This window comes from Agelaius phoeniceus, chromosome 2 (genome assembly GCF_051311805.1).
Source record: "Agelaius phoeniceus isolate bAgePho1 chromosome 2, bAgePho1.hap1, whole genome shotgun sequence".
In the NCBI taxonomy this organism is placed as follows: domain Eukaryota; kingdom Metazoa; phylum Chordata; class Aves; order Passeriformes; family Icteridae; genus Agelaius; species Agelaius phoeniceus.
In genome coordinates, this window is record NC_135266.1 from 97,937,145 (window position 1) to 97,950,800 (window position 13,656).

The following is a 13,656-nucleotide window of genomic DNA, read 5'->3' on the forward strand; positions in this document are numbered from 1 at the left end:
ATAAGTTTTTGCCTTCCTGCCAATTCAGTCTTCTTCTGTCTGCCAATTAGCAGTAACTGATGGGACATTCTATTACAACACATGCACGCTCGAGTTTGGGATAAAGATATCAGCATTGCATTGTTGTTTATGCCATACGTGAGTTGTCAACAAATTTCTTAGAAAAAAAGGAGGGAAGCAAGTGAAATTTAGCATTCCTGATTACATTTTATATGAAAATAAATGAATGAATATATTTAACTAGAAACAGCTGGTGAAACATCAGCAAAGGCAGCACAGATAAAACCAGAAAGATATTCCAATATGATATGGAATCTTCTGCACTCAAATATCTATTAAGATGGAGACATCTATTAAGATGGAGACATCTATTAGACATCTATTAAGGTGGAGACATTGTCTTGCTCTGGTATACAAGCAATGAATGCCTAGTCATTTGCTGTACCTCATAGATATTATTGGTTTTGGAGGAATAAACAAATAGGTAAGACACTAAGCCTAAAGAAAACTCAAGGTACCTCTAAGCACAAAGAAGAAGCAAAAATATGTCGGAGGTAACAATTTTTAAATTAAGCAATGTTTCTCATGTTGTACAGTGCCATTAACTTCAGAAAAAATATTTACTCTGTACTGTAGATGTGGAGCTGAAAAAAACTTCCTTATTTGTCTTTTCTGTCAAATGTTTGGAAGTAATAATTCACATTTCAAGGCATTTTATGTATTAAAAGAAAAAGCAGAGCAAAACAAACCCCCCCCCCCCAACTCCACACCAATGGTTTATAAAATTAACACATTCACAAATTTCTGGTGTTCTGGCCAAAAAATTCTGCTCTGCCTATACTCAGTAACAAACTTTATAGGATTAATATTCATACTTTTTATATAAAATGCTAAATAGATGCCTATGCTGTTATCTAACTTTAAATGAATACTTGGCTCCAAGAGCCCAAACATACTTTTAGCAAAACAATTGCACCTCAGAAATACTAAATCTATCTGTTCAGCTGAAAGCAGTTCTGTTTACCATTGGCAGAAATACACTACGTCCTTTTCTGATATGAAGGGGAAGTCTTGCACTTCAAAACCATTTCACATCCCCATATCTGACCTGTGCTCTTTGTTTCTCACGTATTTTGACTTCTTTTTCAATTAATTTTTGCCTCTGGCTTGTTTCTTCCTCCAATCTTTTCTCCAGTTGCTCCCTGCGGCGTTTTTCTTCTTCCAGAGCTCGTTTCTTAGCTTCCATCTCCCGTTCCTAAATACCACAGCACACAGAGAACTTCAATTATATGCAAAACTATAGTGGGCAATGTCATTTCTAAGCTAGGGCTAAATACCTTTTTGTCCCTTAACTAGGCAGAAATATATATGCAGCACACTGGAATGAAATTTGGAGTAAGAATTGCAAATAGAAATGAAGGTTCTTCTTAAGTAAGTCCCCCAGCAGGTGTCAAACCAATGCTGAACAAGTTTCTGGGGATTTTGCCATCAGCTTGTCCTTTGAGATATTGCATATGGGCTCAAGGCTGTAGTGTGAGGTGAAGCCATGGAGGAAGAGGTGTTTTTTAAGTGTTTATTAGGTATAAGCTGGGTGGGTTTCTAAGTTGCATTAGGAGAATATTATCCAAACTTACATGCCTCCTCTTAGTCACTCAAAATTACACTTACCCTGGTCTCAAGCAGCCGAGTCTTTTCAGCATGTGCTTGTTTGAGAAGTCTCTCCATCTCCTCTATTCTTGCAACATTTGAAGTGCTAGCACTGCAAAAGACCCCATTATTTCTTATTTAAAATAATAGGTGGTATTTAAAGAAATATTTTGCAGTCCACCATAATTTAAGAATGGAGTTGACAGTGTTCAGATCCAATTCAGTGCAGTAGCCACTAACAAAAAAAGAGGTATATTTGGTGAGTTGATAAGTGACTACAGCAGTTCTGTTTCTTCTGTACTTTGAGCACCCACAAATTTTATGCATTTCTACAAAAAAGCTTCTCCTGCCTTAAACATGGTAAAATATAACTTATACATTTTAAATTGGTCAGAACAAAGCATCATAAATTGTTTTCCTTTAAAGTCTGATAAGGCTTGAAAATATGCTCAAACACCATCTAAAACGGTATGAATTAATTTTACTTAAGGGAAATTTTGTCAAGGAAAATTAACTGGCTATCTTCCAGAATTTATCAACAAAATCAGCTCACACTCTTTTCTTCTTTCAACAAAGTTTGCCTTGTGAGAAACAGAAAGATCAGTTGTAAAGGAACCTTTTATGGTTTTTGTATTGATTTGGGCTAGTTTTTTCTTTGTGTTGCTTTCTTTTGTTTTCCTTCTGGCATTGCCTGCAAGAGTCAGAGGGAAGCAGAAGAGCAAGCAGTACCAGTGAAATTCAACAGCTGTTGGGGGTTTCCCAGTCCTGGGCTGGAGACTGGACTTACAGGATAGTAAGATCAGACACACATCATCCTCCTTCCAAATGGTCAGAGCAGGAAGTCAGAGAGAAAGGTTTCATATCACTGGCACATTAGCTCAATGCACAGATTTAGTTCCCAGCCTGTCTCCAGGTATCAGAGACTTGTTGATTATCCATTTAAAACAGAAATCCTCAAAACCCAAGTCCTAATGTTTTTACTTTAAGAAAACCAAAACCAACGTCAACCAATGCAAAAAAGCCCAAGCAAACCAGCCAGCAGAATGACTGCCAGTGGTATTTTCTAAAACTCTTAACACTGCAGTGATAATGACATTAAAGGGGAAATCAGGGGCTTCCCTGACACAGCAAACAGATGCTAAGTAAAACACTACATGCTAGCCAAAAAAGCTGTCCTTGTGTTCACAAGGTATTCATAGTGCTGTGACAAAGCTGTACTTGATCATCAGCCTCTAGTTATGCTTATGAAACTGCTGGGGCTGGACTGCGAGCAGGAATGAAAGCACTACCAATGTCAGATATAAAAATGGACTGTCAGGAGAGAATGTTTCCACACAATTTTGAGACTCATCTGGATTTTTAACACAGATCATGGAAATTCCTTTAATCTGAGAAATGGTGTCTGAGCTGACAGCCTCTGAAGATGAGTAAAGCAAGCCTTTCAGTGTCATCTCTTCATTTTTACTGACCCAGAAAAGAGAGAGGAAAGGGCAATAAGACTTTTGGAGGAAGCCTGAGTGTTTCAGCTTAAGCACCTAGTTGGTTAACATGCTAGACTTGTGGAACAGTGTATGTCATCAATGGAACATGTCCCTGAAGAGTTTCCTATCAGAGGAAATTCCTTCCCTGCAGTGATCAGGTGAGGAAGCACTGATTGCTCTTCAGTAAACTTCAGCATTATCACTAAAGTTTTGCATAGTTTTATTTTCATCTTTCAATAAACAGGTGAGATGTAGTTAAACCCGATTATGAGGAGCTAGACAAATATGATGCCTGTCTAAAGATCTTACATTTTCTCAACCAATCAGCAGCATTCACACTATCACAGTGTACATGTACAAACTCTCTTTTTTCATATGACCCTATGACAATTGCAGGATCAGGAGGAAAGAAGATTTACCTGGAAATGTTATCTGGTGAGCATGCTGATATGCTTGTCTCCATACTGTCAGAGCTGTCTAAACTTAACGTGTCAAAGGTGTGGTCCTTGTAACTACGATCTGGGTAATGGAAACTGTTTAAATACACATTGGATTCTGATGCTGTTCTGCTGTAAAATTCCGGAGACTTCTGCCTTTGGTTTTCACAGATGCGCTGATGGTTATACCCTATAAAGTACAGAGGAAACACTGATTTCACACAAAAATTATGTCACAGAAGCATAACTTGTTAGCAGCACAAGCATTTTTAACATCACCTCAGAATTAACCGCACTGTGACTAAGGTACTACAAGATTACAGTTAATTTTACAAGTTAATCACACTGAAGTAAAAGCTTTAAATACCTGTTTTATCTATGATGGATTCAAATATATGCACATTAGTACAAGTGACTTTTCAATATATGTTCTTCTATAGGTATTATGAAACTCTAATTTGAAAAAATGATATTTACATTTTAAAATAACAATTAGGCCTAATCTGGAAAGTAATGTAGTTAAATCCAGGAATTTAGAAGAAATGACACTGACTAAATTAGAAAAAAAAAGAAAAAAGTCCTGATATTCAATATTCTTAAGTACTTGTCTGGTTGACTTTATTAATATTAATTTTTTTTTTTTTGGGAACTTTGCTTTCTGGTAACTGCAATTGGACTTTTAGTTCAGCTGAAATAATACAGGCTGCTTCTTATAGAATCATAGTTACTAGTATAGAGGTACTTTACTGGAGTTTTGAAATTGCAGTTCATCCTATGGAATTGAAGCAGATCCTTATAGCTCAATGATTCTGAAGAAAAATAAGGTTCATGCAAAGGTTCTTTTGTTATTTTTCCACAAAAACATTTTTTTCTGAAAAGTCATCCTCCTTGAACACAGGGAACTTTGTTTGGCAATGTGTCCTTTAAAAATGCCTCTTCACAATTATTTTTATGTCATGTCTCTGTTGCTCTTTAAAGTAATGCAGACTTTGAGAGAGGTTGTTGAGCTTGCCTGATGAGGAAGAGTTGTCATTTTAACTGCTGGAGTATTTTACAGTGCCCTTTAAGGTTGTTTCATCTATTGATTACAAATGCAATTGCACTGCTCATCTTTTCCTTCAATGAATGCAAGAAGTGAGACTTTCTAATAGTTCTGATTGTTAGGTTTGTAATATTCTCTGCACATTTCTGACCCAAATTCTGAGCTGCTGGCAGAGCTGGAGATTAGGAAGGATTGACAGGCTACACAAAAACCTCACATTCTTACAGGAAGGCAGCCACTGACATTCCACATATTTAAGATAAACAGACATGGGAAAAATGCAGACAAATGTACAAATACAGCAAGGTCCAGATACAAATTTTTACTAGACACCATTAAGACACTGATGCATGAAATCATGAAAGCATGCTCAAAGTGCAGTGTTCTTCTGCCTCATTCTCATTCTCATTCCCTATCTCTGCATACCAAGTTACTCTCTGGTATTTTCTGCTAAGCCAGAGCTGGGAGAGTCCCAGTTCAGAGAGCCAACAACTGCAGTTATCTGAAAAGTGTGTCTTCAGCTGAATAATTAAAGCATTTCATTGAAGAAACTGTGCCCTACAAGCATTTCCAAGGTAGTTTTCTCCTCACTTCCCTCTGTATCATACAAAGCTTTCTTGGAGATAGTTAAAGCTGGTTTCTAAGGAACTAATAAGACTCACTTGCCATTTAAATGAACGCTGAATTTCAATCAAAAATTCAATTGCATCGATTAGTAAAAGAGACAAAAGGGACACAAATACACCTCAGCAGTCATAAATAATAACATCACACAACACAGGTGTTCCTGATTCACACGTGTGGTTTGCTTTTTCCCCCTTATTTTGACAAATGCTTCCGTTATTGCAGATAAGCAATTACCTTTCATACATGAACTTTTGGAATGACTAATTGCTCCTGTGAAATGGTTATCAATGATTCATTAGCGAAAGAGAGAAAAAAATATATTACTGAAAAAACTTAATTCACATGCGTGTTTTTCTGTTGAGCCCTCTACAAATCCTTGCCTACTCAGAAATTTTAATTCCATATTTTATATTCCACTGCAAAATAAACCCATCTAAAAGACATAGAGCAGCATAGCAGAGCTATAAACACTCTACTTCTTAAGATAAAGAACCCATTTTTGAAGAAAACATTTATTAGTCAAATTTATGCAATCATGCAAATATAACTAAACAGTGGAAGAAATCAACATTTCTTAGGTTGCAAAATGAGATGCATTCACAGAAACAAAGCATAATTCAGTGTTTGCCTTTTATCTTCATGCTGTAAGCAGCATGAAGCTCAAAGCTGAGGATCAACTGTGTACCAACACAGCTTCACAACTGACCTACCTCCATTACAGCCACATGCACATACTAGGCAGGTAGAATCTGTTGCTAAAGGAATTTTTAGCTGCTCAGGTGCCTATTCACAGAACATGCACTTAAAAATATTAGACTCCTTGTAAGATCCAGTACTTAACTAAAATTTCCCACAAGCCAAGATTTTATCAGTAAAGTCTAACCTGATACAGGAGTTAAAATATTTGTTGTCACATTGGTTTTACTACAGAGTTCCAATGCTCTGCAGCAAACCTGTAAACAGTATTAACCTTAACAATGTTAACAGCCATACCATTGAGAAAAATATTGCAAAAACCCATAAAGCCATGTCATCAAAGAAAAATACTCCACAGGAGTTACTGCAGAATCACAAAATCCAGGTATACCACCACAAAATTATAGTGAGGGTAGAACTAAAGGTGAAAGCTGTTATTAAAAGTTGCATTGTCAAGTATGTAAAAAACCCACTAGTATTTTATGAAAATGATCCCATTACATTTTTCTTTTATTTTTCTTTTATTCATATTCTTTCTTCTTTCTCTTTTTTTTCCTCCCGATTTGTAAAGACTGACATTAACATGTCAAGATACATTTGTTGTGTGGAAACATGCCAAAGTAGGAAGCCCAAGTCTGTCTACATTGTCATTGTCGCTCACAGAGCTGCAAAGATTTTTGAATTTTCTGCTCCACTTGTGTGGCTATGAGCAAAGAAGCAAAAAATCAGGCCTGTGCAAAGCCATAGCTCTGCAGATATTAGCCTGAGTCAGAAGTTTTGTTGTGACAGGTTATTTGACAGCAGGAAAAAAGAATTTTTGAAATGCTGTCATTATTTAACAATTATTTAAAAGTTTTTCAAGAGTCTAGGAACTGCTTGACAGTGCTGATGCAACTGGTACTTTTGCAAAAATATCACATGAGGAATACAGCCAGGGAAGGGGATATTTTCATACCTTTTCTGTTTTTTCCTGAGTTTGACAAGAAAAAGACTGAAAAACAAACAAAAAAGGCTGACTCCTTTGAAAAGTTTCTAGATTGTTTGTACAAATATCCCTTGCTTGCAGTATATTGTTTTTTTAATACAGAGCTTAGAAAGGACACAAATAATCATCTTATTGGTACATAAGCTGTCTGTCCCAACAGCTTTGTTTCCAGCACTGTGTCTGGTCTTACACTTTAACTCCCAGCTAACCATTCCTTCTTTCCTTCTGGAGTCCTTCCTACAGTCAGGGGGACTGCATTGGCAAACCCTCCCTCCTTGTGCAAGCTTCTGGCACCCAGCACTCCCTGGGAGCTCCAGGCATCCACCTGTTCAGGGTGAGGTCTCGAGATTGTACCAAACAGCAGCTTCTTCACTCTGTTTTTGCATATGGTTTGGTTACAAAGACATGTCCACAGGAGGTCAGTTTATAAATACAGTCTGTCAAAAATACCTCATGAATGACTGCTAAGAAATACCTTTTCCACTAATAATTTACAACAAATATGTATCCTCTAAAACATTTAAGTTGCCCTTAACTCAGGCTATGATTACTGACTGTGACTGTTTCTTTCAGTAACAATTCTTGAATTCCTATGACTGAACATGGTTTGAAAATCCTAGAATAAGGACTGTTTATTACTTTAAAATCCATGAAAATATTTATTACTGCATCCAGCCTAAAATTTATTCATAGATATTGCTTGTTCCTGCATAAAGAAAATGAGAATGAACTCCATGTTAAAACCCAAAAGGCTGTTCTTAATTTCTGATTTCACTTTTAATTTTCCTTTTTTTTCAGCTCAGACTTTTACAGTTATCTTCTTGGACTGAAATAAGAAAAAACAGAAAAAGCATATTGGAGAAAACTCACTTTGGACCATGACTAGTTAGTGATAACACTCAGATAATATCTTTAAACCAGCTGAGCTGCTACTGCCTCCAGCCAGCCTTGAATATACTTGTTTTCAGATCTACATGCACACACCAGAACATCTGGTCTAGAAATTTGCTCAATATTGTCGAGCTCTAAGGAGCACAGGAAGGTACTAACACCACATCTGGAGCACATCATCCTCTTTGGATAGCAGTGTGTGGGTCACTGCTTGATAGCCAGGGCTCCAGACTGAGTGGATAAAGTGGCATTTATCATGTGAGACCCTGTCTCCCCACTGAACCCAGTTCCAGTGCACTGGGTGCAGCTCTATGCCCAAGGTATCAGGAAGCCAAGACACATGTCATTTGCAATAGATCACTTTGGAAAACTGACAGAGTGAAAACTGACGGAGTGAAAAACCTGTCAAGTGGGGAAAGAAATGCAAGGAAAGCAAGTGCTGACACACTACACATGACAGGTAGAGAACACTTTTTATCTATTCATCACCTTTTTTAGGTGACCAACTAACTTTTGGAGCAGGAAGATTAAAGAGCTCATATTTATCACTATAATCAGTCTCTATACATTTACAAAGTCCCACTGATTTGTCAGTAAATCTTCTGAAAAGTATTCACTTATCCTGAAAAGGCAAACCTGATCTACTTGATCTACAGGACCACTGACATAGCATCTGACTTGGTTTTCAAAGATGTATTTAAAGATGCCCGATGAAGTTAATTGTAGTTACTCAGACTCTAGTCCTGTTGACTTTAGTGGAAGACAAGTAAGATTTCATAGTTTTAATGGATAATGATATTCCATTTCAGTAGTCCTGTGTGGTGTGTTGAAGCAGTATACAACATGTTCAGAACATTACCCAAATATCATTGTTCCACAGAAATGGACTTTCTTTACCTTTGACTTTGAAGAAAGTTTGTTTTCCTCCCATGTGCTAAGTATGGGTGTGAAGTGTGAGGGGAAACCAGAAATCCCACCAAGACAAACCCTGTCCCTTCCCTGCTCAAACAACAAAGAAACTTCTATTAAGGACCTGTAAGGCTGAATGAAAGGTGCTTAAAGATTGTTTCTCTAGCCCTTCTGTATAGCTGGATTGAAATACTCTGGGATCTTACCCCATCCACCTGACTTGGATATTCCTGTCCTTGCTGAGTTCTGCACTGCAGTGTGGAAAGAGCCCTGCAAACGCTTTTGTGGTGTGTTAACTAGACCAAGGAGCTTTCCCCAACCTAGAAATGTGGCACTGCAATGCAAAAGCAGCTACACTCTTCAAGTTCCTCCAATAGCAATAAATTCAAGGAGCTTGAGGTTGAACAAAAAGGGAATGAACACTTTAGTAACTACTAAGAGAGGCCACAAATGATCCTTGTGTTCATATATCCTTCCTCTTAACAATGCTTTGAAAATCCTGTGACAGTTCAAATAAAGCACCTGTCAGCAGCACTGTTCCCCTTTGGCAAAGCTGATGTTTCAGAAAACGACATCTAGAATTGTTCTCTTTCCCAGTACAAATTAACCCCTTAAGCCTCTCTTCATAATTTTCTATTTCCATTCAAACTGCTGGATCTTTCAAAAAATAACAGCCAACTTGTATGACAAGCAGTATAGCACCTAATTCCTCAACAGCATATGAAAAGTGCTATGCCACCTGCCCCAATGAATACATCTCTCTCCTTCTCCCCTGCTTCTTTTTTTTTCTCAGGCCATAATTTCATTTTGATTTGTGAGGTTTCTCTCTTTCCCACTCTTAAAACAAGAAATCTGACCCTCCTCTTAGGTTGTCTTAATTGCACAGTGACAAAAAATTAAACATTAGAAGTGATTTATTTTTAAAACCCTTGCCTGTGTTAGGTTTGATAACACTTTAAAATTGTGCTTCAGGGCACACACTAACACTCTTTGCAACGATTTTACAGAAGTATTTCCAATTTTAAATACTTGATCTCTTGTTAGAGTTTAGACAAAACATCCCTCTTGATTTTCAGACTGAAATAACATCACAATGATGACTTTGAACATAATTGCCAGCTATTCCATCTTTGCACACACATTACATCGAAGACACTTTCCAAGCTGAGCATGAAGCTCCTTTTTTACTGCACCTGAAATATGTAAAGATAAGTTAGCCCCAACCTGTAAGGCCTGCCGCATAGCTAAAGCTCAATACCAACAAATCACAACAGGATCAGCTCTGGAAAGGAGCACGTCATGATCCTTTTCCAGCTTGCTTGTTCCATCCCTGTGTTGAGTCATCTTTGTGCATATGACTGACCTCAGTCACTGCAACCTTTAACAGCTGCAAGCTCTGACAAGTCCTGTAACAATGAGATGGATCTAGCTCAGCTCAGGCTCAATTAATGCAGTTCTACACAAGGACCTCTTGCACTGGTATTGATAATGGTGATGCAGATGCTGGAAAGAAAATAAACTGACAGATGGCACTGAGGAGTCCCTCTTTTTGAAGATGGGATACTTATGAATGATATATCTCACTAAAGCCAAAAAATATATGTATCAACTCAAGTCAACACACAGCAGACACAGAATCCCATAGCCTACAAGATCATGTTTCAGAGCTGTAGTTTTTTTTGGATCCAGAATTGCTGTGTCCCTATTAACAAACTCAGCCATCTAACAACAACAGAACAGCTCTCTCCCTTTCTGTTTTGTAGCCCAAATATTCAAGATTACTTATAATATCACAGTCACAGCTCCTCAAAGTTATCTCTCTCTGGGGAATTTATCCAGACAAAAACATGTGCCTGTGAAAAACAATTTTTAAGATCCCAACATTAAAAAAAGGGAAGAAAGAACATGTAATATAGTGCTTCAAAATCACTTGCAGAAATTACCTAGTTAACATAATGTGTATTTTCAATATAGTTTTCTTGTTTATGGGATTATATTTGGTGACCATGTAGTTAAAAACTACACATGTACCTACGTAATAATATTAACTTCTTATTATGCCAATATAAAAAAAATGAGTTACATTTTGAGCTTGTTTTTGTCACCAAGAAGTAAACTTTTATTTTGCAGGCCTGTTGATCATAGCAACACTAGTTTCAGGCTTATTTTTGAAAAACAGAACACTAATTTTAAATGCAACAATTAAAAGGTCTTACCTTTATGCATCCTTCTTGACTCCGACTCTTTGGTCATGGTTGCCAGGCAGTGAGGAAGTACGCTGCCACAGCTGTTGCTCTGTACTAATGGTAAATGTCCCTGCAGGAAATTTTGTAAATATGTGCTTAAAATTGTATTTCAAGATTTTTTTTTATCAGCAATGGTAAAATAATGTGCTTTTTCATGGATATTAGTGTCATGTCATATCAATCAGCCAACTGTGTACAGTGTCTATTAGGCCAAAACATTTTCAAAGCAGTACCTCCACCCTCCTGCTGTTTGCTGGTTGACCATCAAAAATAAAGAGTATTTCCCCTTTATATATAACTTTATCTTTACCATTTATAGGCTTTCAGTAGGAAAGAAAACAACAAGTTGTGTCTCTAGAATCAATTTAAACCAGTCGAAAATTATAATCCTTGATACAGAAATTGTGTATTTATGATTAATGTTCTACAGCACAGTATTTCCAGAGGTCAGAAGAATGGCTGAAAGTACAGATGGTTTCACATACATTCCCATTTGCTAATAACCCTCAAGTCATTTCATAGTCAGCTTCATGTGTGAATTTGGGGAGTTACATAATGCTTAGGGTGCTACCCAGCCTTCCCTGTAACCCAATGCAGGATTTCCTGCAGAGGCTGGAAGGCTGTAAATAGCAGCAGGCACGTACTTTGTTTGCAATGTTGCGTCCCAGCGTGGCACTGTTGAAGTGGGGAGACATGGATGGGGTTGTTTTCTTGCGGGGCAGAGTATCGCTCAGGTACGTGCCCTCCCTGTGCTGCTTCTTGCGCTCCTCCAGGCTTCTGAAATGCTTCATGGGGAATTTGTTACAGTTTTGATAAAATGAATTGATGCACTTGCTCAGTTATACTCTATATGGAAAATACTGATAGTCTGAAAAAACAAAATCTAACATACAGAGCATCTCCTACTTCACAGTGCTTTCCATCACATTAAAATCATACTGATTTTAAAAATGCATTAAATTCATGTACACATTGTATGTACATGTCCCTGTACCTTTTCTTTTGTGTTAAATATTCAAGTCTAGTGTACAAGTGGAACTCAATTATAAAGGAAAACTTTTTCTTAGAAGTTATTCTAATGAATTGGTGGCTTAAAACCAATACAACTTTTGAAAGGCATTGTTCAAATGTATATGAAAAATTAATTTAGGATTTCACACATACATTATTGCTGCAAGTCCTCTGAAAGTTACAATGAGTCCTGAATATTAATATTTGCCTCTGCATTATAAGATGATTTTTTTTTCAGAAACATTCTATAATACATCATGTTAATTTTTAAATGAGCAGTGCGTTTAAGTGCAACACTCTACAAGCACAATCCACTTACAGTATCACACTAAAGTCCTCATGTATAAATCAACTTTATGGCCATCATATCAAAAGCAAACAAAACAAAACAATCCCAATTTATCAGCTTTGAATCCGTTACCTGTTGTTGCCTGCAGTGTTTCTTAGCTGGCAGAGGTGGAGGTGTATCAGATAAAGGAATAGGATCTACATGAGTAGCCATGACCTCAGGCCAATGGACTGATAGAAGTTGAGCAATAGAGCGAGGAGAAAGAGAGTGAGGAAACACAAATCCAGAACAGAGAGGTGATCTTAGCTTTATAGAAAAAAGAGAAATTACACACAGAGTTTTCTTTTTGGAATTTCTCAAAAGATACGGCACATAAAAGCTGCAGTTTTAGCACTGTGTTTGTTGGAGTGTTTAGCAGGAAGGAGGTGTACTCTATTGCAACCGTCAAGGCATACTGAGCTACCAGAAGCAGCAAACAAATACCAAATTCTAAATCAGTTTCTGACGTATTGCAATGCAAAAGTATGTGAATTTACAATTATAAGGTTATTCCATTCCTTTAAAAGGGGATTTATTCAAAATTTCACAAAGAATGAGGAAGAGAAAGTAAGCTAGAAAACAGACTGGACAGACTCCATGGAATAGCTAAGATGGGTAGAAGCTATTAATCTCCCACAACTATTCAAGATATTCTTCTACCACCTTACAGGGGGAAAAGAAAAAGAAGCTACAAAACAAAATGAACACCTGAACACCCCTAATCAAGTTGTCATAAGCTTGTCCACAGATGGTTTCCCAAAGGTGCATTACATTGTAGTGTTGGGCAGGCAAAGTTTGTTGCTTAGTGCTGCTTGGGTCATAAGAGTTCACGATTTTTGGCCTTCAGGGTCCCATCTACCTCATCAAAGACACTTTAAAGCTGGAGCAGTCCTTCAGCTTTACTATTAACCTGTTATCTAATTTGGTAACTGGCAGAAGCAGTTTGCTTTAGGGTCAGTTTGTTACATGTTGAAGTACCAAAAAATAAAAAATAAAGAAAATAAAAAAGGCAGCCATGAAAGAACAATGCAAACAAAGGGAAAAGTCTCTCAAACAAACCTCTTTATTTTGTGGCTGGCTCGTCAGCACAGCCGTGGAAGGCTCAGTGGCAACTGCTTCAACATCTGAGGGGGTCTGAGTGGAAGGGGATATATTCGTGGAATTGCCATACAGCTCACTAATTTCACTTACACTGATATAGCCCTAAAAGGAGGAATTCAGAAGTTAAAAGGAGCAAAAGCCAAAAAAGACATGCAAGAGTATTAATGTATCCAGTAAAATGAAAGTTAGTTTAGAGTGATTCAGCCAAATATTTGTTATCATTGAAATACTTAATCATAAATAAAATAAAATTAG

The 13,656-nt window shown here is 37.2% G+C and overlaps 1 protein-coding gene across 7 annotated transcripts in view; it reads right to left on the bottom strand.

Annotated features, from left to right (window-relative positions):
• The window catches only part of PHLDB2 (pleckstrin homology like domain family B member 2), a 63,830-nt gene that overhangs the window by 6,747 nt on the left and 43,427 nt on the right, over window positions 1-13,656 (bottom strand). For 4 of the 7 annotated variants that reach the window (XM_077174368.1, XM_077174365.1, XM_077174367.1 and 1 more), the window contains 7 exons: window positions 13,360-13,503; window positions 12,394-12,567; window positions 11,606-11,746; window positions 10,932-11,031; window positions 3,548-3,755; window positions 1,669-1,759; window positions 1,109-1,255 (listed from right to left, as the gene is read on the bottom strand). In XM_077174368.1, the coding sequence (XP_077030483.1) occupies window positions 1,109-1,255; window positions 1,669-1,759; window positions 3,548-3,755; window positions 10,932-11,031; window positions 11,606-11,746; window positions 12,394-12,567; window positions 13,360-13,503 (1,005 nt within the window). The remainder of the gene's footprint in view (window positions 1-1,108; window positions 1,256-1,668; window positions 1,760-3,547; window positions 3,756-10,931; window positions 11,032-11,605; window positions 11,747-12,393; window positions 12,568-13,359; window positions 13,504-13,656) is intronic. The other 3 variants (XM_054654893.2, XM_077174369.1, XM_077174370.1) reach the window with 2 other exon arrangements.